Source organism: Hippoglossus hippoglossus, chromosome 6 (assembly GCF_009819705.1).
Source record: "Hippoglossus hippoglossus isolate fHipHip1 chromosome 6, fHipHip1.pri, whole genome shotgun sequence".
Taxonomy (NCBI): Eukaryota; Metazoa; Chordata; class Actinopteri; order Pleuronectiformes; family Pleuronectidae; genus Hippoglossus; species Hippoglossus hippoglossus.
The window spans coordinates 2,997,723-3,024,278 of record NC_047156.1 but is presented as its reverse complement, the minus strand read 5'-3'; the positions used below and the strand labels follow the sequence as shown (position 1 = coordinate 3,024,278).

The 26,556-nt window shown below is 43.1% G+C and overlaps 1 protein-coding gene across 1 annotated transcript; it reads left to right on the top strand.

Moving 5' to 3' along the window:
• On the top strand, positions 1-26,475 carry fa2h (fatty acid 2-hydroxylase). The gene is made up of 7 exons (XM_034587564.1): positions 1-437; positions 20,077-20,229; positions 23,441-23,583; positions 24,037-24,137; positions 24,313-24,485; positions 25,191-25,443; positions 25,540-26,475. Exons 1-7 carry the CDS (start codon positions 162-164, stop codon positions 25,605-25,607), a joined length of 1,167 nt encoding a protein of 388 aa, XP_034443455.1. The 5' UTR covers positions 1-161; the 3' UTR covers positions 25,608-26,475.
• The last annotated feature ends 81 nt before the right edge of the window (positions 26,476-26,556 follow it).

Below are 26,556 nucleotides of genomic sequence, written 5' to 3'. Positions count from 1 at the left end.
GTCGCCACGGAGCTCCGCAGGAGGCTCCGCAGCCTCCGGGTGCAAACGGCGGAGTGTGACTCTCTGACCGGTCGTGAAGTCGTCGGTCCTCCCTGGAGGTGTCTGTCTCTCTCTGCTCTCTCTGCTCCCCTCCCTCACACCACTTGTTCTCGGCTGTCAGGATGTCTCCGTCCCCGCGCTGCTTCACGGAGAGGGAGGTGTCCCGGCACCGCACCAAGGACTCCTGCTGGGTGCTGCTGGGGACCCGGGTGTACGACGTGACCGCCTTCCTGCGGATGCACCCGGGCGGCGAGGCGCTGCTCCTCCGCCGCTCGGGCCACGACGTGAGCCGGGAGATGGAAGGACCCCCGCACCGGCACTCGGAGAACGCCCGGCGGTGGATGGAGCAGTACTACATCGGGGAGCTGGACCGGAGCTGCGGCGGCGACGAGGCGCAGGTGGGTGGCGGACCCGCGGCTAGCTAACCCCCCCTGACCCCCATGACCCCCCGGGGAGGAGACACCTCAAAGCTCCTTTATTTCCAAAACAACACAGATTATCTCATTTCAAACTTTTATCTCTGAATCAAACCCACTTTCTCCGCTTCCCTGGTTTCAAATGACACGTGTCTGTCCTCAACATCTGTCTCAGGGAGGTGGAGTGACATCTGTCCCCTGAGGAGTCACATATCTCCCCTCGCTGGGCGGGAGGTTTCCTGTAGTGGAGTGTTTTGGGGTAAACAGGTTGTGAAGTGTTGGCTGCACGTTGTGGAACCAGATACACACACTTAGTGGTTTTTAAAACAGGTGGAAAACCGACTGGGACATTTGGCAGAGTGAATAATTGTGTCTCTCACTTGACTTTACTGGGCGTTTTCTGCAGGACAGGGACTCTCCCTGCTTTCCTCCTCCTCCTCCTCCTCCTCCTCCTCCTCCTCCAGGTCAGTATTGATTATAGGGGAGGGAGAGAGGAGTGAGTGGAAAAAGACACTCACAGAGTGGAGGTGGAGGAGCACAGGTGATGGGGTGGGTGTGTGAGGAGGGGGCTCGGTGTTGTGAATGATTCAAAAAGTGTGTCTGTGTGTGTGTGTCTGTGTGTGTGTGTGTGTGTGTGTGTGTGTGTGTCTGTGTGTTTGAGACAAGAGACAGAAAACTGGTTTATCTTGTCCCGGAGTCAACGTGGAAAAGTCTACAAAGTGGAAATTTGAGCAAAAGTCTCCTCTTCTTGTTGTCGGATGAATCCACACCCAATTTAACCCCTTGAGTGCGTCGTCTGTGTGTGTGTGTGTCTGTGTGTGTGTCTGTGTGTCTGCGATGAGAGACAAACCCAAAGAGTTTGCATAAATCTCTTCCGACAACGTTGACATTTACATGGTTGGCCCCATTCTCATGTGAGTGTGTGTGTTTTCTCCTGCCTCCTCCACACACGACACAGTCGCAGTAGCAAAAGGTATTTTTTATTTATACCACCAGGGAATCAGTTTGTGTGTTTGTGAACAAGATTACACGTAAACACCTGAGCGGATTATCACGGAACTCGGTGGTCAGGTGGGTCGCGGGCCAAGAAAGAGTTCATACAATTTTGGTGCAGATCCAAGAATTTTTCTATCACTTTTGTCAACATTGCCGGGTTTTTTTTTTAGGGAATAAATCGTGGATTGCGATGAAAAACATCAGACTTCTTCAGGATGTCGGTGTCGATGGTCGTGCACAACTTGGTGCGTATCAGAATAAGAATCAGAATCTATAGAATTTAAATGTTGAGCCTCGGCGGAGGAAAGCTCTCGAGTTATCGCTTTTTCTTTATCTTCTCTGGAGTTTTTAAAATGTTTGTCAGCTGCTAGAGACACACTTGTGTGTTTGCATGGGCTGGATGGTGTGTGTGTGTGTGTGTGTGTGTGTGTGTGTGTGTGTGTGTGTGTGTGTGTGTGTGTGTGTGTGTGTGTGTGTGTGTGTGTGTGTGTGTGTGTGTGTGTGTGTGTGTGTGTGTGATGCTGTTAGTGGTGTAAACGTAGTGTGACAATGCAGCACATTCTCACACACGTTGTCACACAAGCTCTTCACAGCTTGAGATGTTTGTTTGTGGTCCGTCTCTTTTAGCTGCTCTCGTCAGGTTAACGACTGTAAAACGAAACTAAAGACACAATTTTTCTTTTCTATTCCAGCCGCAGCTTGTTCTGATGTGACTCAGCAGCGTCGTCAGTGTCAGCTCAGGGTGTTCGGAGGAAACCGTCGGTCAAACTGTGATGTGTGACATCTAGACATTCTCTGGAGGGGCTGAATGTGAGAACACAAAAGTCTGAGTCAGTTGCTCTGGACGTTTTCCTGCAGGCCCCCCCAAAGTACAATGTAATATGATGCAATCCGAGTGAGTCCATGCAAATTGCACGGTGCCAAAACACGTAGACGAAAGTTGTCAAATTGGATAAATCACGAGATTCGAGAGCTTTTACCGATAAGGGCCGACACACAAACATAAATGTCCTGTTTTTATGTATATGAATATGTAGATATTCTGGAGTTCCCGTCAGGAAACAGTTCGTGATATCAACTTCCCCATCCATTGATTTTTTTTTTTCAGTCACCGGGACATTCCAGTTGTAAATGAAACGTTACTCAACCTGCAGGTTCGGCTGCAATGAACAACACTAAATTTGATTTCCCTCCTGTCTTTCTGCCGTCACGGAGACGCCTCGGTCAAACTGCGAACGTCAAACCAAACCCCCGTTTTGTTCTTTAACCACAGATGGAATCAAGTGGCGTTTTCACTAAGCAACCGAATACCAGAGGGTTAACTTTCAGCAACACCGAGACTTCAAAGGGAATCGGGTTTCTGCTTGGATTGGATCCAAAGGAAAGTTCGACTACGCGGGAGAAATCATTTAACTCTGCCCGTGGAGGTTCTTTTATTTATTTATATGACTCATTATTAATATATAAACATTATATAATAACTCACTCATTTGATCATCGTCCATCATGGAGCAGCACTGGGACTTGGAGACGTCACAGTTTTAAGCTTGAGGCAACGATCTCATCTCTGAGTCATTGAGGGAAACTCATTGATCAATATTGTTGTAAACTTTGTTGTAGCGTCACTAATTTATCAATCCAGATGTGTTTTAGTCGTTTTGCTGCCCACACGTGTCTCTGACCTCCGCACAGTTTGTGACTGTTGCCTTAGCGCTTGGCGGTGGGCGTGCCCGACGCTCGGTGCTGGCCTGGTTGTCCAATCTCCACCACCGGATGAACACTCTCCAAGTTCACAGCTGGGGTTAGGGTTAGGGTGAACTGCCTTTTGAAAAGTTCACCTTTTCTAAATTTCTACCACCACACGCGACACAAGCAAAGCGAAGCAACGCAACCATAATGCAGTTTGGCGACGCATGACATCACCAGATTCAACGTGAACGAGCAGCGTTTCCGTTTAGTTCCCTGTCGCTGTGTCTTTTATGATGTGACTAATATCATTTCTGTTGTAGATTATGATATATAGATGATTGAGGACGATACAGTGTCAGAAAAAAGTGAAAATTGCTCATAATTACAATAATATTAATTTAGTTATAATTTCCTGAAGTCATAGTTGACGTCATCAGTTTCTCTGGTGATCAGTTAAAAACCATGGACTTATTGATTTAGTACTTAGCTTAACATAGAAAACCAGCAAATATTTACATTTAAGAAGCTGGAACTAATCTGAGTCTTTTTAAAGTGAACAGTTTACACAGTGTCATTTAAGGATTTAGTCTTTTAAGGAGATTTATTTTACTTTCAGTTACTCTGATACTGAAGATTTGACTGATGGTTATATGTCATAGTGTCGTATTGTGTTATAACCTGAGCTCCTGTTGCTGTTTGTTGCTCGAACAAACCAAAGGGGCCACAACACGCTCATATCCTATGTTTTAAAGCCGTAATGTGACTTTAATCAGATCCTGTAACAAAGCAGAACTTTTCATCTGTAAAGTGATTTAACTTTCAGATGATTAAAAGCTAATTTGTTATTTTCAAGGCAGTAGGTGCCTTGTAGCACCTTGTCTCATTCGTTAAGGGAAGACCCGTCACCCACAGGATTAAATCCCTAACACGCCGCAGGAGACACAGTCCGCACTGTTCTGTATCTCAGGGGACGAGCCAGTTATCAGCAGGTTGAAGTCCAAAAGGGAATAGAAATGTATAATTCAACTCTACATATTGTGATAAATCCTGCACAAGTCTGAAATATACAAAACAGGGAAGCCGACAGCCCAAATGTAAAGTTGTGGTCATTATTGATTTTCATTTGGAAGCAGCAGTGATCACATAAGGCAGGATCTGAACCCGCAGCAGGAGGAAGCGGGAGAGACAGTCGTGTTGTGTGTCTGTGTGTGAGAGAGCAGGTTTATAATCAAACAGAGGGGGTGGAACCATGAAGGTCAAATAGAAAGCAACTTTAACTAATGATTGAAGTTAATCATTCCTCTTTTGTATGTTTTGGTTATATGTGACTATTCCATCCACATTGTTCTTGCTCTGCTGAACGTAGAAGTTTAACTTCCAGTATTGTCTTCTTTCTTTTGGGTTAAGAGAAGCAACTCCAGGCGTTTTCCAAATCCAGATAAAAGAAATGAGTGAAATACAGTTTATCTCCCTGACAGTACCAGAGATATTTATGATGTTGAGGCAACATTGATCCTACAGTAGAAACTCACATGTAACCCCCCCCCCCCCCCCCCCCCCCCAGCAGCGATCCATGGGTCACCAGTGTAAAGCAAAGATAGGGTTTGGACATACATTTTTCATTGTTGACTTAGTAAAGCAGAAAACTGCTTATCCCCTCAATCACTGTGTCAATCGTGGCTGAACCTTTTGTTTGCGCTGAGTTTCTATCTCACGACGCTCTCCATCCACCTGTGCACGGGATGTGGGAATACCCCGCTGAACACGAGCGTCCCATTTTCTCAGTTTCACGGGATCTGTTTGTCTCTCGTAGGAACCTGGAATGTAAAACGATTTCGACAGAGCAAACAGCCGACGCAGTTAAACATATGCTCGAGGACAATGTAGCTGCACAGTCGTGAACTTGAGAAGATAGTACACTTATTGTTAAGTGAAGGGAATTACACATTTGTGAGCTTGTGAGTGGAATGAATGAACGGACAACAGAGATAGTGTGGAGGGGCTCAGCAGATTTGGGAATATCTGGAGCAGACCGTTTAATGGAATTGAATAAATTGGAGCAGTTAAGACGTCGAGGAGATTATGTTTTTGTGTCTGTCAGCAGGATTACGCAAAAACTGTGCAGCGGATTTCCAGGAAACTTGGTGAAAGGATGCAATGTGGGCCAGGAAAGAACCATTCAGAGTTTCTTGGAGAATAATTCATGGATCTTGATGAATAAAAACAAACGGGCTTGTTTAGGGGACGATATTTAGGAGTGTGTGCAATTTGGTAGAGATCCAAATAAAGAATCTGGATTTAGGGAATTTATATATGGTTTCATAATCAGAATCAGAATCAGAATTCTTTTTATTGCCAAGTATATTTACATATACAGGAAATTGCCTTGTCCGATACAAATCGGACATAAAACAACAATATATACAGAAAAAACAATAGGCACGTGCGGTGCTAAGGTGCTAAGGAGACTGGAGGTGTGCTCTCCAGTGTCTTTGTCCTGGTTTAAAACAGAATGTGATAGAGTAGTTTGGAGTGGAGCGTGGAGGTCATGATGGTGGGTGTTGATGTGAAGGAGGAGGAGGGGGGGGGGGGGGTCGGAGGGCTGGAATGCAGACTCATGCATGGATGTCTCTCTTCTCAATGACGTGATTGTCCTTCATCAGAGGGCTCAGGAAAGAGGAGGAGATGGTTGCGGGGGCTGTGGAGGCAGCGAGGACGACGTTATTAACATTTATCTGATAACTCCAGAAATCGTAATGTAAACCTTCGAGAACATTTGATCTTATCAGCTTCACACTCGTCATGTGTGTTGTTAAGAGCCCGAGGAGGCGCGGTGTTGAACTTGGTGCGATTTGGACCAAGATACGTCCAATATCAATGAACTCTGCATAAACAGCTTCAGGGTTCTTTTAACTTTTGTCTTTATTTGCTGTTTTTGGCGAAGTGGTTATTTATTAAAGACTCCGTCACTGACAGCTTAACATAGACGCTTAACATAGACTTTCATTTAATAATAGCAAATCCCAGTAAAGCAAATTGATGATTACGTTATTTTTTTAACACAGTCCCTGGTCTTTTTTTTTGCTCGTTATCTCTCAGCTCCTCTGTTTCTCCATAATTCTGCTGCTCAGTGTAACTGCCTGAAGAGCCGTTCGGAGTCCGTCACCGTGGTGATGCATTACCCAGCATATTGTTTATCTTTGCTACCATGGAGACTGCCGACACGGCAATTAGTGCTCAGGTGCAGGCCTAAGGTGCCCCCCCCCCCCCCCCCCCCCCCCATCGCCACGGTAACACCTGGAAAAGAGAGGGTGAGGTGAAGAGAAGCGAGAGGATGGACAGTCGGGGTGGATGGAGACGAACATAAGCTGGAAAGGTGCAATTGATTTGGCCAAAGGTCTCCAGGGCGATGACGCTGCTCTTTTCTGTCTTCGTTTGTTTGGAGTCCTGAGGTGTTAACTTACTTTCCCCAAATATTATGACATAGGGTTAGGCTTTAACTGCTACATTTACTTTCATTACATTTTGATTGTAAGTTCTCATTTACCAAACTAAATAGAAAATAAAATAGTGTTAAACTAAAACTAATCATGAAAGATGGTGTAAGTCAAGTTCCATTTTGAGCTGAATGAACAAACTTAAATTTGACTGAAGGTGTGATGATCGCTTGATCGTGACACATTGAGTTGGAAGATGATATAAACAAAATATACAGCTTGGCCTCACTAACTTTAAATCAAATAATAAGAGTGTGATTTACATGGGTAATACTCAAGGTCTAAAAAAGTCTAAAATTCAATCATCTGAACTTTAGCATGTTCAATATGTTTAGGACGTTCTTAATGATGTTAACACTCATTTAATGCTACTTCCGTCATGCCTTTAAAATAGTGTTGGCCAATTTGTACTCGAGGTAAAAGTTTGAAAAGATCGTGGTCGTGATTTGAAGTCATATCGCTCATCCGACTTTAAAATTAGTTTTTTCGTTTTTTGTCTTTGTGTGTCATTTTCTCATCAATGCAGATATTTGCACGTTATGGTGCAGATGATTGGTTATTGCAGTTCCATCATCGTGTAAAGTGATTCGAGATGTGGATGTCTGGTTTCTGGCTCTTTGCTTCAGAATGGCTTCAGCCCGTCTTTATTCCATTATGCCTCTGGACATTTACATAATGACGGAGAGGGGATCCTCAGGGCAGGTGGGTCTCGGTGGGGCCGAGTGTATACAGTGTAGACAGTTTGGCTCAAAGCCCAGGGGGAAACAAACACACACAGTAACACACAGACACACACACACACTTTGAGGTGTGTTAATGCAGAAAAACAAACGTTTGGAAGGTGTGATGAGTAACAGACGAGGTTCTCAGACACACCCAGAGGAGGGAGGAGGGCACGTAGGTGATGGGAGCCTGAAGGAGTTCAGTCGTGGTGTCGTGGTGCTCGCAGGACAGGGACAGTGTTTCCATGTGGAGGTTTTACATACAGTTGGACCGACCCGCTGGTCAGACTCTGGCTGACGTCTTTATGTAAAGCCGGCGTTTCCCATTAATTCTCCAGACTGCGGCATCCCACCATATTCTAATTTGTCCCACCACAGTTTACACTTCTCATAATGACACGTGAAAGTTGATGGTTTGCTCTGTTGCTGCATTTTACACCTGTATGCCACTTACTCACTTACTCACTATGGTCCGTAACGTTTTTACCGTCCTCACAGTTTCAGTTGCGCTCATTCCCACAAATGACATGTAACACAGTTATCTCTCTCGTGCAAGAACATGTCTTTCAACCTTTAGTCTGTTCACCTGTCACTCGGGAATCTGTTACATGTGAGAGCGACCTTTGGGCTCGTACATACCACAGGTGGAAATATATCTGTGGAAATACACTAAATAAAGCTTTATCTTTTTAAATGTAGTATATGAAAGAACGTGAACACTTAACATGTTTTAATCTCTTTTATATTGGCAGCGTTTAATTGAACACAATTTGCATTTGAATCAGCAGCGATGCCACTTGTCTCCTGAAACAGTGCACTGCCCACACACGTGCACGACTCCACACACACACACACACACACACACACACACACACACACACACACACACACACACACACACACACACACACACACACAGGCATCACGCACAATACAAGCCTCCCTTACACGTTACACTGTTTGATCAGACTGCGCAGTGTCCGTTCATACAGCTGGATTATAATACAATTAGTGGAGTAAAGTTAGTCCTACAATGTAAACACTGGTAGAGGCGTGTCTTCAATGTTCATCACCTTCACTGTTCATACTGTGGAGACGTAGAGAGTCAGAGACATTTTGATTTCTCTGTTAATTATGGCTGAATATAGCAAATATATGATGATGTGTTTCAATGACGACGTGTTTTGAAACAACTACTGCTGACCTTTCCACAGACTCGTGTGTGTTGTAGATGATTTATTAGATTAAAAAAAAAAATCCCTGTGGCCTGACGTCAGAATACAGCAGCTTTACGAGGGTGGTTGTTTATATGGTGCTGAGCTCGCTAGTTACTGTCTGTATGGTAACAAGACACCTTCGGCACAAACTGGGTAGTTACAAGAAGCCTCTGATTCCTGCGTACACACACACACACACACACACACACACACACACACACACACACACACACACACACACACACACACTGATATCCCAGAGAGAGAGAGAGATACAGGGTTTAATCCTGAGTCCTGGTCATTCAGGTTTGACTGGTTCTTTTAGGTTGAGGGAGATGAAGGATATCTTGTTGTACACACACACACACACACACACACACACACACACACACACACACACACACACACATTCATCTCCCTCAACCATCTTTTCCAGCCTGATTCCTTCAGCTACGTCCACAGGGATTAGAACGTGCCTGAAAACCCATATCACATGACCATTCGCTGGTCGTTCACGTGCCGGAGCAGATGGTCTGCTCTTCGTTGCCTAATTGAAAAGAAATGATGAAGCACAGTAAGACCAGGGATGTTTTGATTGGACAGACAACGATCATTGTTTCCCAGAAGCCTCTGTTTGTGCTCGTCCAGATTAAAACACGACCCTAGCGTTTTCAAACAGAAAAAGGGGCCGTCAGTGTTTCCAGATGTGTCCGTTTTAAGGATCTTGAAAACTCCGGAGCAATGTGGACGCCAGGTGTGAACATACAGTCGCAGAAGTGATGCATTTTAAAACATATCAATGTGGACGTATCCTGTGGTTACGTCTGTTGTGGAGCAGTTCTGTCTGCTTGGACTCGCTTCTCCTGATTTCAGATCGGTGCAGCATTAGATTGAAAAGCACTGGCAGTCAAAGAGCAGCACCCCTGTGACACCACGTGGATTTGTTGTGTCGTCTTGTCTGTCTTCTTTGGACTGTTGTTTACAGTCTGTCATTTACTCTGCACCAGAGAGGGACGACAGAAATGTTTGCACATGAACTTTGCCAGCTAGATCAGCCATTACCAACCTGTCAGGCCAGGGAAAAGCAGACGAACACCGAGCTGAAACCATGTTTGCTTTTATTTGGGAGAGACGGACAGTTTGTTGCTCATTTTAAACACAGACTAAATAATCCATGCTCTGATATAGTTCACAGTAGGGCTGGGAAATATAAGAATCAATAATTAATGAATATAATTATCATCAATCAATAGCAATATAACAAGGATCCAGTATCGTTATAATTCTTATTTATACCTTCTGTAAGCACAGTGAAGAGGTATAACACCTAATTGATCCCCTTTAGATAATAAAAACAATAATCTGACATTTATCCTGATCATTATAGATATTTGTTACTGAACAGCAACTAAAATAAAAACCAGGTACAGATATGATTATGTCCGTGGCTGATATCTAAAGAAAGGGAGAGGAGGGATGTGTGTGTTTCTATCTTCCCCTCGTCTCAGTGTGAAGCACGAGAGGGTTCAACCTTTACAAACCGTCATGTGACGTTCCTGCTGACACCAGTGTCATCGTTATCAAATCTGCACGACAGACGTATGATTGTGTAATAAATCACAACCTTGTGTGTGTGTGTGTGTGTGTGTGTGTGTGTGTGTGTGTGTGTGTGTGTGTGTGTGTGTGTGTGTGTGTGTGTGTGTGTGTGTGTGTGTGTGTGTGTGTGTGTGTGTGTGTGTGTGTGTGTGTGTGGCCGTCAGTGTTAAATAAGAGCTGATAAGACTGATTGGTTCTCCTCTGGTTGATGAAGCCCTCTTAATATTTTCAGATGTGGTTTTATTTGATTAATTAGTCAAATAATTGCATTGAGATCAACAGACGTGAGTCAGTCGCTGGTCGCCGGGGCAACACGTGAGCGACAGTATCCAGAGCTCACGGCCTCACGGGCATTATTGAGCTCTCCACAGTGTTACTGAACTTTAACCCAGCTGTTTCCACATGTATTCATGCTGACACACCCTCACAATCACACACAAACACACACACACACACACACGCACACACACACACACACGCACAGTCCTTACAAAACCAGGTTTGTGCCAGGTTGCAATACACGAGTATAATTTAGCAGGAGTATAATTATATAATACTTGTTTAATTTAAATAATTGTTCATTTTTAATTAAACCACTGACACTTGTGGTTTATGTTAAAACATTTTTTAAACTAGAGCTCAATCAATTTATTGGTTTGACAATAGACTTCAGCCGATATGAGCCTTTCACAGACACATCAGTATTGGGACGTTTCTTTTTGCGGATATGCATCGGTAGGAAAAATATAATTATATGAAAGTTCAGTAACGCCACATATTAAAGTCTCAATTTAAAATCACGTCAACTGGTTGGCTGATGAAAATCATCCTTTATGAGCTTTTGCATCAATATGAAAGCTTTTACTTTAAGGATATAAACAATGCAATAAAAGCTGTTTGCATTATATATGAAAACAAAGTGTATTTTCTTATTTATAATGAAGTGTATTTCTGTCAGACCGACCCGACGTGAAAGAAGAGCAGCGAATAAGAAACCTGAAACTAGTGAAACTGATTACCACAGATTGTTTGCAGCACCTGACCCCGTCACAGTGAACGCATATGCAACACTTGGTGCATATATAAGACTGAACGTTCTGCATGTTGTGCTCTGGGAGTTGCTTGTGTCATTCTTACAAAACTGTCATATCAGGAGCTTGGTAATAAACCAGCTCCACAGGTGGACTGACCCTGATCATCTGCTGTGTCACCGGAGGTCCGGAGGGTTAGGAAAGCTTTCCTAGCTCCAGGCTCACCTGCCGCTGCTTTCATGTCCTGGTCTATGTTTAACAAACCCAGCAGGAATCATACAATGTTATAGAGACTGGCAATTAATTGGAAAATGCAGAATGCAAAATTCTGGCAACAATTTAGTGGCAGTAGAAGTGGAAATGTTGCCTTCGGGAGGGCGTAGAGTTTGAGACTGGGCCACAATTAGTGTCTCCCTGTGAGGTGTGTTTTTCTTTTCAAAATGATTACGATTGTTTGATTTCAGGGAAGAGTTGAACGACCGCAGCGGTTCAACCTATGTGCTGCGGTCGTCATTGTCAATCTCAACTGCACAAACCAGCCGTGACCAAGCCTGCTTGCACAGTGGCAGCCCAACTCAACCTTTGCCCCACACACCGTTCCTCCACCCTTTGTCCAAAGCACTATCCCCAGCCATAAAGAGCAATGATGGAAACACACACACACACACACACACACACACACACACACACACACACACACACACACCTCCTGAAGACTTCATTGTGCAAGTGGAATTAATAATTCAACTGCTCCTAAATTTATATCCCATATGGTTTTGGGAGTAAAATGAAAAATGAGAAAATACAAATGTGTGACCAGTTCCAATACTTATAAAAGGTTTTGAACAGATGCAGGTCATTGTTCAGAAAGAATAATGGATTCACAATCCTCCTGTGAGGTGGTTTTGTCCTCACTTGACAAAAGAAGAGGAGTTTTTACAGAAAGAAAGATTCACTTCCTCATGCAGGAGCTTTAACGTGCAGGGATAGAGATATTAAATCAGAGGTAACAACAATACCTCAGTGAGGAACTTAGCAGGTGAAGCGACTCCTCGCTCCTCAAACAGGATTCCTCCAAACGGTAAATAGTTTGATTAAATAAGCTGGGGTTTTTTTCTTTTGTAAATTGGGCACAAGGAGCTTTATAATAATTAAAATTGCTGACACATGTTGAAATATGCTATCATCAATTGTACTGTAACCGCTCAACTCAACCTGATACTCCGGTAAACATCTGCAAATATGCAGAGAAACTGGAATCTGTGTGTGTGTGTGTGTGTGTAGTGTGTAGTGTGTGTGTAGTGTGTAGTGTGTGTGTTACAGGGTAAGCCCCACTGTCAAGATGTTTCCCTGTTCACCCATTTACCCAGATGGGATTTTAAAGTGATGCTGTGAAACTCGACACACGGCGAAACGGTCGTCTACGATATCTGTGTTACGGAAGAATTAAAATACCACTTAAAAGGCAGAAAGCAGGATTTAATCTGAGGGCGTTTTTTTGACATTTTTGTTGATTTCTCAGAGAATGATTATCTGAGTGTTTGCCGTTCAGTTCAGATCCAAATACAAATCTGGATCTAGTGACTGTAAATCTGGTTTCATAAGGGGACTGTTGGACCTTGGTGGAGGTCTGAGCTCTTCTGAGTGACATTCAAATCTCTGAAAGGGATCACAACCAAAAATGTTGTTTTCTTCTCCTTCACAACATTTATTTAACTCCTCTGCCCTCCTCCTCCTCCTCCTCCTCCTCCTCCTCCTCCTCTGTGGTTTGTGTGTTGTGATGGTACCAGGGCACGCTGCCGCCCTCCTCTCACCATCTCCTTTGTTTTTTGTCTCTCATTCTTGTATTTTTACTGTCCTGCAGGGACAGTGGCCTCTTGTGTGGTGAAGTAATTCCGTTACCCTGCCGTCCTTTAGCATCTCTGAATCGTCTCCTCAATCTGATGCGTTTTCATTTCGTCGTGATTTCTAAACGTTGTAGTGAGTGTGAATGGTTGTCTGTCTCCACATATTCGCCCAATATCAAGTATAAGTAGACGCAGTCGACGAAGGTGATCACGAAAAGGTCGTACACTCATTCAAACCTCTTCCTAAATTACAATGTGAAACCAAAACTAACATATAAAACACTTGTTTCAGACTCTCAGGTGTGAAAACTCACCGCAGTTCCACCTCGGAGTTGTAAAATGTTTTGCTGTTTCCAAACTGTTTGTCGTCCTCTGTCTATAAAGAAGAGTTTAAAGCCACAACCTTCACTCGAATAGAGCAAAAAATCTGCCTTTAAGCTAATAACGTGATATAATAATTGTATTGTGATAATTATTGATATTGACTGATAAGAAAATTGTTATCTTATTAACATATTTGCCGATACGACCCAGCCCTAGAATAATGAATGGGTCTTTACCCTCTTCAGTGCAACGCAGGACATTGGAGTCATTCTCAACGTGACAATGAGCCGAACGTGAAGTGAGAGTAATGTCAACAGCAGCGTCCATTGTCTCGGCTCCGGCCCGAGGAGTGTACACATTCCTGGATCGACAGAAACACACATGAAGGCCAACAGGTAACTCCTGAGCTCCCGCCTCCCGCCTCCAGTGTTTACCTACCAACCAGAACATGACGTCAACACAGTGATGTTCTCTGCACATAACGTCGAAAAAAAGAGTCGGAGCTGGAGGAGACTAGGACGGAGAGAAGTGTGAGTCAGAGAGGAAAAGGGCTGTGGAGGTGTGTGGGGGGGGGGGGGGGGGGGTGTGTGACACCTAAAAGTCCTCACGTCCCTTGGATACTGTTGATCTGTTGCCCTGGCAACGCCTCACCTGAGTTACGACATCGGTGTTTAGATGTCAGGAGCCATATGAAGAGAAATATCCACCAATGCATCTTATACTTCCTTCTTCTTTCAACTTTAACTTTTAATCCTTCTTTTAAAACTCAGGAACAACCACAGTGTTTCCTTTAACCAGATCTAATAGAAATCATAATCATTTAACACCAACATAAGGTAATTACTTTATGATTTAGAGCTGACTCTATGATTTCTAAGATGTCGTTACCAAAGCCTTATAATAAAGACATGTAGTTGACGCTTGATATTTTACAGTACATCCATAAACTTATACGATATATAACTATAAATACAAAGAAAACACAATTCCCACCAACTATGTATTTCACAGGTACCGATATATTCGTGAAAGGCTCATAACAGACGATTCCTCTTTTTTTTAACGGCCAAACATTAAATTGCTCCGGCTCTGAATAACGTGGTTTGTGTTAAACTCACAATACATTTATTAGATTTTATAAGTTTTTAACTTAAATATGTGTTGTTCATTTTCTATCTGCGTCAACAAACACAAACTCTCATAGTTTACTCGTGACTTTGTTCCTCGTTGGTTTCTCAGTCGTCCTGTTCGGCTCAGTCCCAGATTTGTGTTTGATACGATGGGTCTTTTATTCTGGCGATCAAAGGTCGAAGCTCTTCCTCATGTTCTTGGTCACATGGTGATAACAACTGAAGGCAGCTGCAGTTTAATGGATAATAGAAAACCTCGTAAGACGCTGGTTAGATCATCGATTATAAATCCCCTCATTTCTAATTAGGGCAACAACTAATTATTCTTTCTTTCTACTGCACAACTTGTTCTTTTTTTTATCTAAATAAGACTTTTAATGTACGACTTTAACTTGTTTTCATCAGCGTGATGCTTCGGTTTCATTTTTCAGTGTGTGTGCAGTTCCCACTTTGCTGTCACAAGATTGTCAACTGACAGAATGTCAGTGCTGACTGTGTCTGTAATGTTCTGAATGACCCTCCTACACAGAATCAGCAGATCATCGGGGAATGACCCACATTTCGAAGTTCTGCTTTCACTTTTCCATTTTTAGACTTTATTAACACATGTTTTCTTGTAAACTCAGCTGATTTGTTTAGTTTTTCGGTTTCGCTCTTCTCCGAACCTGCCGACACATTCTCTTCCCTTATTACTTCACTGTTATAGACAACTAGCACAAATACAAGCAAACAAATTGAACATTGAAGGTTATTTTTACATTAAATTTAACAAATGCACATCTTTTCTGCAGGATTTATTCTATAAAATAAAAGTTTTCCTGGCCGAGACTCAAGTCACGTGAATATGAATAAATGTTTCCACCACCATCCGACAACACAGTGATGTTCTCTGCACAAAACACTCCAGAGAGTCTTATCAGCAGGTTTATGCCTTTTGCATTATGACCTTTCCACTGTAACTGGTTGTAAAATATTGTTAACGTGTATCACTGAAATATGTAGTTCATAAATAAACACACAAACACACTAGATCACAAGCGATACTCTCAGTCTGGTCGAGTGACAGATCCAACCACTGAAATCCTCCTCATCAGCTTCATGCACTCACACACCTTCCTCTTCCTCTTCCTCTGCCGAACTCGTAATGTGAAGGAAAACCTCTTGTGGCTCCTTCTCTCTTTACTCTGCCGTCACTGTGTCACTCGTCTTTCTCACTCCTGTAATATTCCTCTCCAGTTCCTCCATGTCTACACTCATTAACCCTCGTTATCGCTCCTGCAGCTCTGTACTTCTGGCTCCATTTAATCAGCCCGTCCCCCCTGTGTCTTCCAGGGAAGTTGTCTTATCTCTTCAGGTTTGGAAGTTCGACTGGAGAATCAGGTGTCGCTGTTGTCGTAATGGACGAAGTCACCTGCGTTGGTGAATCTCAGCCGCGGCTGCTTCAGAGCGCCGGTCGTGTCGTGTCCCTCTAACGCTTCTTTAGATTTGAGGGACACATACAAAACGTCAGATTCACATAAAGTATCTTCAACAGGTTGACGTCCTTCTTGTTTCTTCAGTTGTATTAAATCTGAATAATCATTTCTCAGATCTTTCTCTCTGAACCGGCTCACGCCTTCATCTTCATCTTCACATCACTGCTGTAATTTCACTGATTGCTTTTCCAATTAGTGTTAAAAGCATGTGTAAGAAAGCTCTAATTGGGTTGTGGGTAATATTAATTACTGATAACCTGAGCGTTGGACTCACCTCTGAAATATAACATGAAATGACTTATGTTCCTGCGCGGCCACAGATGATTGTCACGTCATGTTGACAAACCAGAAGGAACATGAACCACTCGGGGATCAGCTTTGTTCTTCTTCTTCTTCTTCAGTGAATAACCTACAACCTGATCTGGATCGTGACTGATGCAAACTAATAGTGGTGTTTTTCCGTCGTGCTGTCGTGACGGGTCTTCGTGAGCCGGGATGATTGCAGATCCTATTTACCTCTTTGTTTCCATTGTCAGCTCCCTGGAGAGCAAAGCTCTGTCCCCGCTGCGCAACACATTGTCTTTGTGAGTTTTTTATGCTAAAGAAAGGTGCATGTGTATGTGTGTGTGTGTGTGGGGGGGGGAACCTGACTGGAAAGTTGTTTGTTGAAGTTTGCACATATTTGAAGAGGCAGAATCGTTGGGATTAGCATCAGCTGTCTTTGTCAGTCATTGAACGTGAAGCGTGTGTCAGTAGATTGAAATGTTGGGCAGATATCGGCTCATTGGCTGTGAAGCTGTGTAACCAGGGCGGTTGCCATGGTGAATCTGAGAAGATGTTGATTTCTACTGTGGATTATGTCACATCCTTTATTTCTATAAGATTTTAACAGTAAAACTCTATATGACACTAATTTATGTGTTTATGTTTCATAGCTGTTTTGAAATTAATTTAGAAATAATTTTACTCTCTATTCACAGCAGCACTCGATTTCATAAATTTCTTGCCATAAAATGCAATAGTTCACAGAATTGCGTTAGTTTTAACAAAGTCAAAATACAACACGTGTACACAAAAGCCTGCTGTTCTATGTAAAACACTGAAAAACAACTACAGACGGATTTTAAATACTAATTACAACACTGATAACGATATAAGGGTTTAAAGATTTAACAATACAATGATGTCGGCAAATGTATACGTTTAAAATAATGGATATTTTACAGCTTAACTATAAACTTTATCATAAATAACAAAATGAAAGGAAAACATCCAAATATATATATTAAGAATTACTTAAGAATTACTTGGTATTAATTAAGATACCAATATACAGTATATTTGAAAATAAGCATAATTTTCTTTATGTTAGGTGTAAAATAAAAGTTTTAATGTGGGAAAACATAAACGCTGATACTGATATTTCTGTGAAAGGCTCATATCAGACGATTTTTAGCGGCCAACTGATAAATTGGTCGAGTTCTACTTCAAAAACAATAAGTGCAGCCTTTAGACGTGACCACGTTGCTGTGGTGCAGAATGTCGACAGTGAGTTTACAGTATTTTCACAGAAGTTTTTCCTTTTGGCCTAAACAAACTCTGTAATCCTCCAGAAACACAGTGAAGCTGTCAGAGCTGTTTCCAAACAGGATTCAGGATCACCTTGTTTTCAACAGGCTCCTCCTCTCTCCACCCGGGGGGGAGGTTCTCACTCCGGACGCAAGCCGCTCCTCCCTGAACGCACCTGCAGGTTTCATTGATCGCTCCAGAAACTTAAAACATCACCATCACACGTTACTCACAGGCTCACGTAGGCCGAGCTGCTGTTGATTCAGAGGGTGTGTCTGCTCTCTCTGTGTGTGTGTGTGTGTGTGTGTGTGTGTGTGTGTGTGTGTGTGTGTGTGTGTGTGTGACAAGACGTCCAGTATCATCCACAGCAACACTAAACTGATACTGGTTTTAACTTCAGTAACACGTGTGTGATTATTGTTTTTACTGAAGCGCTTCATGAAAGTAGAAGTCAGATATAATCAGACTCAGATGCCTCCGCAGTCGACACAGGTTTTAATTGGCTCCGATCGGCAGCGATGGGGCGGAGCCACCCTGGTGATCACGCTAATTTGGCGAGACAGCCAATGAGCGCCTTGGTTTTAGGTGCGTTTGTGATGTTGATCAGTGGTTTTGGGGGGGGGGGGGTTATTCAGGTTTAAAAAACAGTGTTTACCTTCTAATGTTGGTTTCAAACAGGTAGAACTCACAACGGTCGAGAGGGAACTTACCAGGTCGATAATTCTGAAAGGTTTTTGGATGCAAGGCCTTAAAATTGATCAATCAAACCCGACTCATTGCAGATAAATGTTGGTGATTGGTCCGAGCAGATTCAGGGCGGATGGGCGGGGCCATCTGAGGGTGAGCTTGCTGATTGGTCTAACTCGAGGCTATAACAGATAATGAGCTCATGATAATTGTTGGCATTATAATTAGTATTATTGTCTGTAGTGGTTTTTGTATAATTTTTATTCTTACATATACTGGACAAAGTTCTTGTGGTCTCGTGGTAATAAAAGATCATTACCAGACGTCAGAGTTGCATCACATTCTTTACAGATGAGTGGCTCCTATGTTTTGTTTTAGCACAATGATAATGGGGGGGGGTGTAGCGTTGCCTCTGGAGGTGTAGAATTGCCACGGTGATGTTAGTAACAAACCATAAGGGACCTGTGTGTGCGTGTGTGTGTGTGTGTGTGCGTGTGTTACATTAATTCCATGTGTAGCTGTGTCTGAAGCCAGCTGATAAATATTTGACTTGACGGACGGGATCTTACAGCCGGTTGCAGACTGAAAAGATGAGCAGCTGCATCACGTCTTTTATAACACTGACTTTATGGGGATCCAGATAACGTTAGAGAAACTCCTCCACGATTTGCTGTTTATGGAACGGAGAGGAGGCTCTGAATGAAGCCTGTTACAGCAGCTGGATATCTGTTTTATCTGTTTTTATTTTTCAAAAACTACTGAACCAATTGTAATCATATTGTGGAGAAGGTGGGACTCGAGGGAGAACTCATCAAACTAGAATTTGGAGCGGATCAGGATAAATAAGCACGATGAGCCTCGTTGGAGATATGTGCTCTCGAGGCAAGTTCAATGTCCCAGCTGCCAGAAACACCGCTGAGCTTCTCTGCTCCTTTGCCCCAGGTCTGTGATCCTCGCTGTTTATTGGTCGAGAAATAAACGTGACGGTGCGTTTGCAGCCAGTTTGCTTGGTTTAATTTGGTTTTATTCTCTTTTTATTCCTATTTTATTATTTGCTTCTATTCTTTTCCTTCTTTTCATGTTTTTATTGTTCAACACTTTGCTCAACTCCGTTTTGAATGTGTTAAATAAACTTGACTTCACTTCATGGTTTATGTAAATTGCTGCACTTTACAAACAGTGTAATACTTCTCCTCAGTGTGTGCACGCAAATAAAAAGTCACAGACCTAGTGCATGACTTTTTATTGGATTTTCAGAAATGCATTCGAACGTGAGATGAAAACTTCATATTCAAACTTGAATAGAACTTGAAGAAATAGAAAAATTCACCTCAGTAACAGTGAAATTCTTCACTTTTATTAACACATACAACACAGCTTCAATAGTATTAATTTACATGTTAAAGTCAGAATCACTTTAATGAAACCAAACATGTCAGTGATCGGTCGGTTGTTGAACGCGGTCGTGTTCAAATCCTGTAAATAATGGACTGAGACACAAACACACATACACACACACACACACACACACACACACACACACACACACACACACACACACACACACGTTTATCTTTTGTAAATGATAGTTTGAGGAAAAGGGAATTTCCTCTCAACCAGAATATATCATAGCCTTGACAAACAAAGTTTACTGTCCCTAATATATTGTGTCTTGTTAGCACAACCTTTCTTATATGACCAGACAATTATTTTTTAACTTTGACGTAGCTCATCATCATATTGGACCTAAAAACACACTAATATGTAATATAATAAAATGTAATGTAATGTAATCCTTTTCTGTTTGTTCACCGTGTCCGTTTTCATCTTGTTTTCTTCAGACCCTGAGAGAAAGGAGAAACGCCGCCGAGCAGACAGAAGGAACGAAGGCAGAAAAGACGACGGACAAGAAAGAAGACGAAGATGAAGAAGAGGAGGAGGAGGAGGATCAGAGCGGCGCATACAACCGCTGCAGCCCTGTAGACCTGGATAAGGTGCGTTGGCCCGTGTGTTTGGCGTTAACTGGTATGTGATGACAAGGATAGTGTGTACTTCTACATGCCAGTATCTCTTTGCGTGGACCAAACTGTGTGTACTTGTACCAAAGACCGGTCTTAATGAGGCAAAACACTATTTTCTTCAACCCCTAAATGTAGATTCTATTAAAAATGTGGGTATAAATGTGATATTATTTAGTTTCCAGCTCAAAAAAACACACGTGTGCTGCGCAAAAATTATGACGACATTTTGTCTGGCTCTCACATCTGTGGACTGTGTGATATCAATGGGTTCCCTCACAACTCCAGAAAGACAGAGTGTGTGTTTGTGTGTTTGTGTGTAATGTGGGTAGATGAAGAGTGAACGTTCGACAGGTCGTTCACCTCCTAAAATGTCCTTGTTGTTTTTTAGTTCGCTCCGAAGTTCTCACACTGCTGCACAAAGCAACCTGCACAAATACACAGACATGTTATAATAATGACGTTCACCTTCACGTGCACATCTGATCCTTTGACCTTAACACTGAACCAATGCACAACATCAACAGTCACAAAGAATGTGAGTTTCCTGTGTCTCAAAATCCCCCAAAATTAATTTCAATCAGACTCACGTGATCGAGCAAATTCACGTTTCTCCCTCAAGCTGCACTTGTGTCTTCGTACCGGGCCACAGCTCCGTGTGAAGAACAGAGTCAACCAGTCCTTCTAGTTTGCTCTGCCAGCCAGACGTCAGTGTATTGATCCGACCACACGGTTCTGCACTGTGGTTGGATCTCAGTGACCAAACCCATGAGCAAATTACACGGGATTTAGTCTCGAAACTAAAGTAATAATGATAATAATAAGCTGTAAACTGGTATAATTTGATTTGTAAAGGGTGGAGGATAGAAATTGATCAACGAAAGTATCTCGATATTTTGTTATTATTCTCTAACGTGGGGTGGGGGGGTGGGGGGGGGGGGGGGGGGGGGGTGTTTAACGTGTTGCTTCATGTGACGAAACCTCATTGTTCTGTTAAACCTTTATTTTATAAAGTTTAATGTGTCACTGTCACGGTCCATTTAGTGTGGACAGACTGTGCTGAGGCTGTTTTTAGATACTCACCTGCGTGTGTGTGTGTGGGTGTGTGTGGGTGTGTGTGTGTGTGTGTGTGTGGGGGTGTGTGTCATCGCAGGAATGCACATGACCCAGTTTCTTGTGTCTTTTGTCACCTGGTAATTTCAGACCCAGAAACCAGCAGCGTGTCTTTGTTGTTATGATCAGAATTGGGGGTAAGAAACATCAGGCTGACGATTCACTGACTTTTAAAAGTCTGATCAGCCGACGTCGGTGTGATTGTGATTTATTTAACAGCAGCTTCCACAATGTTTCTCTTCTTTTGTGTTTTCTTTAGTTTATTTTTGCTCGGGTGGAATTGATCTATTTTTGATATTAGTTTGACATGTTAGAGTTTAGAGCTACGATCTGTGTGATATTCGTCTGTGAAGTGACGGTAATGTTTACGCCGTCGAACTTGTGTCTTAAGTTCAGTGCAGGTGAAAGTGTAACAAACCATGTGAGAGGGAGTTTCACTTCTCTGTTTTCACACGACAGCTGCCGGTGGATTGTACTTGTGCGTTTAGCTGTTGTTGCAACACTCTTTTATTCTTATGACTGTGATTGTGCAGACATCAAACCTTTATTCAGACGCATCATTCACAGTTTGTCTTTACTGCTCCACCACCACACGACACCTCGGGGTGTAAGTATTCCACTTTACATGAAAATGTATTTTGTTAACAATACATGCAAAGTCAAATCAGACAGATGGATTCACTTCACATCATATTGTACTCCACAGGTTGCACACGTACAGAGGAAGATGTTTGAAATCTGATAAACTACCTCAGAACTGATTTTTAACAAACTTGGTGAAGGGGCCTGGGAAGAACCGATTATCATTTGGTTGTGGATGCAGATGAAGGAGAGGATCCACCGTCTTTAACAATGTTCTTTGACAAATGACTCATTCAGGTTATCAGACCACTTCACTTCTTCTTCTTGTAAGAATCCTGTGTATGGTGGTTCGGCCTTGGTGGAGTTATGAGCTTCTACTGGAGTGTTGCTCCAGTTTTTCTTGTCCCTGTCAGCACCAAAGCCGACTGAAGAGTTTTAATGACGTTGTAATAAAGATGGAAATCAGTGTCATGACTCACACGGCGGCGTGCTCTTTGGTTAATCACCCTGAGGTGATGTGACCCTGAGGTGACTGAATTCATTTAAACACATAAAATCTACTTATTGTGCTGCAGGATTTAGAGAAACCAGCGTCTCTACTGGTCTTTGTGGCTAAATCAGTGTGTGTGTGTGATAAACACGTTATCAGCTGGGCGGGGACCTGTTCTGTGACTGTGTCAGTCCGTGCCTGATACCAGTATCCTCAGCGGGGCATCATAAGCGGGGAGACGCCGTCACCTGGGCAACAATCATCTCTTACCGAACTCTAACGTCACTCAGTGCAGCTCACATCTGCCAACAGTCCAATAAATTCAGTCAAGCTGCACCAAACACTCATAGATACGAGTCGTCTAAATATGAATGATTCCATTCGTCAAGATCCATAATTTATTCTCTGAGAAACTTGTGAAAACGTCTGATAATGTCCCGTCTTACAATGTTGAAGAAATAAAGTCCTGTTCAGTTAATGCTGTTATTTCTGGGCCCCATGTTCCATCCCTTCTAAGCTTTATGGAAATCTGAGGTAATAATCAGCGTCAGTTAGGTGCTTCTGAAGAAATGGAGATGAGATGTTGACCAAAGTGACGAGTGTCGTGTCTGACGACCACAGATCAGACACACGACTGGGCTGCATGTTCAGAGTTGACCCTCGCGGCAAAGTTTCTCTTCTCACGTGGAGCATCGAGTGTGAGGAGCCCGTAAAAAAGATCGTAAAGGTTTCTGGTCTTTGGACTCGGAACAACAGATTCAGCGCTGGCAGCTTCTCAAGTAAACCTGCAGAGTCACACGTAGACACACACACACACACACAAACACACACAACATGCAGTCACTTCCTGGTCTGACCAGTCCCTGAGCAGGTCAACTGTTTCTTAACTCTCTGCTGCCGCCTCCTGGAGACTCCTGCTCTCTTCCTCTGTGCGTCCTCCCTCAGATTATCACCTGGATATAAACACTTCTTACAGATCTCTCCTGCTGTGTTTCTCCACAGGACTTGGTGGACTGGAGGAAGCCCCTGGCCTGGCAGGTGGGCCACCTCGGAGAGAAATATGACGCCTGGGTTCACCAGCCAGTCGACCGACCAATCAGACTGTTTGGAAACCCCTTACTGGAGGCCGGCACCAAGACGTCCTGGTAAGACGGGGAATATTTAAATATACCGATGAGAATATGACAAGATGAGGAAAGATTATATACTCAAGGTCCATTAAATGTGCATTTCTTTCCTTGTGAATAATTTTCAACGCTGATTTTTACCTCAAGCATTGTTTTCATCCACGAATACGAGCAACTCTTCCTCCTCCTCGTCTCTGTTGATGCTTTGCAGCACAACTTGAGCTGTTGCCTCCTCCTCCTCTAGATCAGTGGATTAGTTTGTTACATCACCTGTGCACATGCATGAGATAAACAAACCAGGGCTGCCTGTCTCTTCTGTCTCATCACATCTGAGGCGTCTGCTCCTCTTACATCTCAGATTCCTTCTGTTAAAGGAGGCAGTAAAGATTTTAAATCAGAGGATGGAGACTGAGACTGTTGTGTTGTGTTGTGTTGTGTTGTGTAAAGAGTCGGTCTGTTTTCTGTCCACAGGTATTGGGTACCAGTGGTGTGGCTCCCTATTGTGTTTTATCTCAGTTGGTACTGCTACACAACCCTGGCACAGGGCACCACACGGATAGTCCTCACTTCAGGTAACACACACACCGATGCCCCACAACATGCATGTTTATATTACAATACACAATATACAAGACTCTTCATTTACTCGTTCACATACTCTCACCGACGTACAACACAATGTACTTTGTTTGCATCATGTTCACCTCCAGTTGTTGTGTGTCTGTGTGTGTGTGTGTGTGTGTGAAGACGTCTCTCTCTCGATCCATAAGTCCATTTTCCCGCTGCTCTTTTTGATGGGCTGGTTCATGTGGTCATTCATCGAGTACTGCATCCATCGCTTTGTGTTTCACATGAAACCGCCGGCCCATAACTACTACCTCATCACGTTACACTTCCTCCTGCACGGACAGCACCACAAGGTACAAACACGCTGCCGATCATAAAACCTGCTAATAAAACACACGTGTGTTTTATTATGTTCTGCTTTGTGGCACAAAACACCTGTTAATAATTCATCTCATATTGCAGGTAATAAACAGCGGATTTCCTTTTTCGCACACAGTGAAAGTTTTCTAACTCTTTCACTATGTCACATGTCACATGTCACATTTTAAACATTTAAAAACATCAAAACTTTTACCTCAGCAACTATCAGCATTACAGAACAATATATAGAATAAAAATACTGATAAATTAGCCGAGTAATATGTTTAAGAAAATGTCAATGATTCCTAAGATGTTGTTATTGAGCCCTAATGACAAAGGTTTGATATTTTACAGTTTAAGCATAAAGTTTATCATAAATAACTATAAATGAAAAGAAAACCCAAATATATAGAACCTGTATTAGTCAGAATAAACATTTTCTGCATACAAATTTGCATTTTTTTATTCTGTAAAATCAAAGTGTTTGAAATGTCAAATAGAAATGGTCATATTTGATGATAAAAAGATAAATCCAACAGGACCTTACATGTTTTAACAATAAGGAAGTGTCTTCTCTTATGTTTATATTGGTTATTTCCGTTTTTTCTTTTATTTGTCTGATTTGTGTGAATGCTGGACGAGGAAAGCTTCTTGATTCCTTCCTCTCTGTGCTCGACACACTGTTCCTCTCCCCACAGTCTCCGTTTGACGGCTCTCGGCTGGTCTTCCCCCCCGGCCTGGCCTCCTTGATGGTGGGAAGTTTCTACGTCCTCCTGCAGCACACGCTCCCAGAGATCCTCGGGACGTCCGTGTTCGTCGGAGGACTCTGCGGCTACGTGGTGTACGACATGATCCACTACTACCTTCACTACGGCTCGCCGAAGAGAGGCTCGTACATGTACGGCCTGAAGGCGTACCACGTCAAGCACCACTTTGAACACCAGAGGGCAGGTGAGCACTGGAAATCGAACACAGACACACACAGATTTCTGGAATTAGTGGATAGAAGAAAGAACGTATCTAATAAACCCTTTATTTTTCCTCCAGGTTTTGGAATCACCTCCACGTTCTGGGACCACCCCTTCAACACAGTCATCCCCGATGAGAAGTTCTAACGCAGACCCGGCTCTTGTGAAGGGCCACAGGACTTGTCCCCCACCTTCTTTAGTAACCAGCTCACATGCTACAATCCACCCTGACGCTAGTTCAGCCTCTGCAGCCGCAGCTTCCCCCACCGGGGAGGAAGATCCACGTCGGAAGACTCCCACAACTAATCCGTCCCTGCACACGATCACACATATCGGCCCTTTTTCAAAATTCAGCCATCAACGCAATTTACTTCTGCTTCTGTGTGTGTGTGTGTGTGTCTCGTCCAGTCTGCACGACAATTACCTCTTCAGTTGTAAGGCCTCTCTGTTTTTTAATAACTAAATCCAAACCTGTCACTGCTGCGCTCTCACTGCACCGACCTGCCACGACGCCACCGGATCGCCAGTCACCACTTTGTCATATTCAGCCATAGAGAAAGTGAGGGACACACAATACACACACATAAACAGACACACAATGCAAACGTGCGCATCTTTGTCTTTTTCATTGTTGTGGTGTCAGGTTTCATTTTCCAGGTTTAGCTGTGGATCTTTGTCAAAATCGTATATATTTAGAAACTTATTTTTTATCTTAAACACCAGCTGCTTTTTCTGATTTCTAGACATTTGCCAACATCATAGCACAAATGGAAACACACACACACACACACACACACACACACACACACTCGTGCACTCTCCTGGTTTCCCTCAGAGACGGAGAGAGAGAGAGAGGGAGAAGGAAGTGATAGATGGAGAGCGTGAATGTGGACGACGGACAGAAGAGAGGGGAGGAAAAAGTGACAGAAAGTGTACGTGAAGACTGTGATTGAGAGAAAAGCCCCAAATCGACTAACTCAGGAAAAACATCATATTTCTTTATCTCTCTTTTGCTTTATCTGCAGCTTTAATATTCCTCGTCTTGTCCTCGGTGTCTGTGAGTGTGTGCGGGACGCTGCTGCTCGCTGCTGCTCGC

What these genes read in the sequence shown, in the direction of transcription:
- fa2h (XM_034587564.1), top strand. Translation starts at nt 162, where the DNA reads ATGTCTCCGTCCCCGCGCTGCTTCACGGAGAGGGAGGTGTCCCGGCAC. An exon ending in GCCCTGTAGACCTGGATAAG is followed by an intron (nt 20,230 to 23,440) that starts GTGCGTTGGCCC and finishes GTTTCTCCACAG; the next exon opens with GACTTGGTGGACTGGAGGAA. An exon ending in CTTTGAACACCAGAGGGCAG is followed by an intron (nt 25,444 to 25,539) that starts GTGAGCACTGGA and finishes TTTTTCCTCCAG; the next exon opens with GTTTTGGAATCACCTCCACG.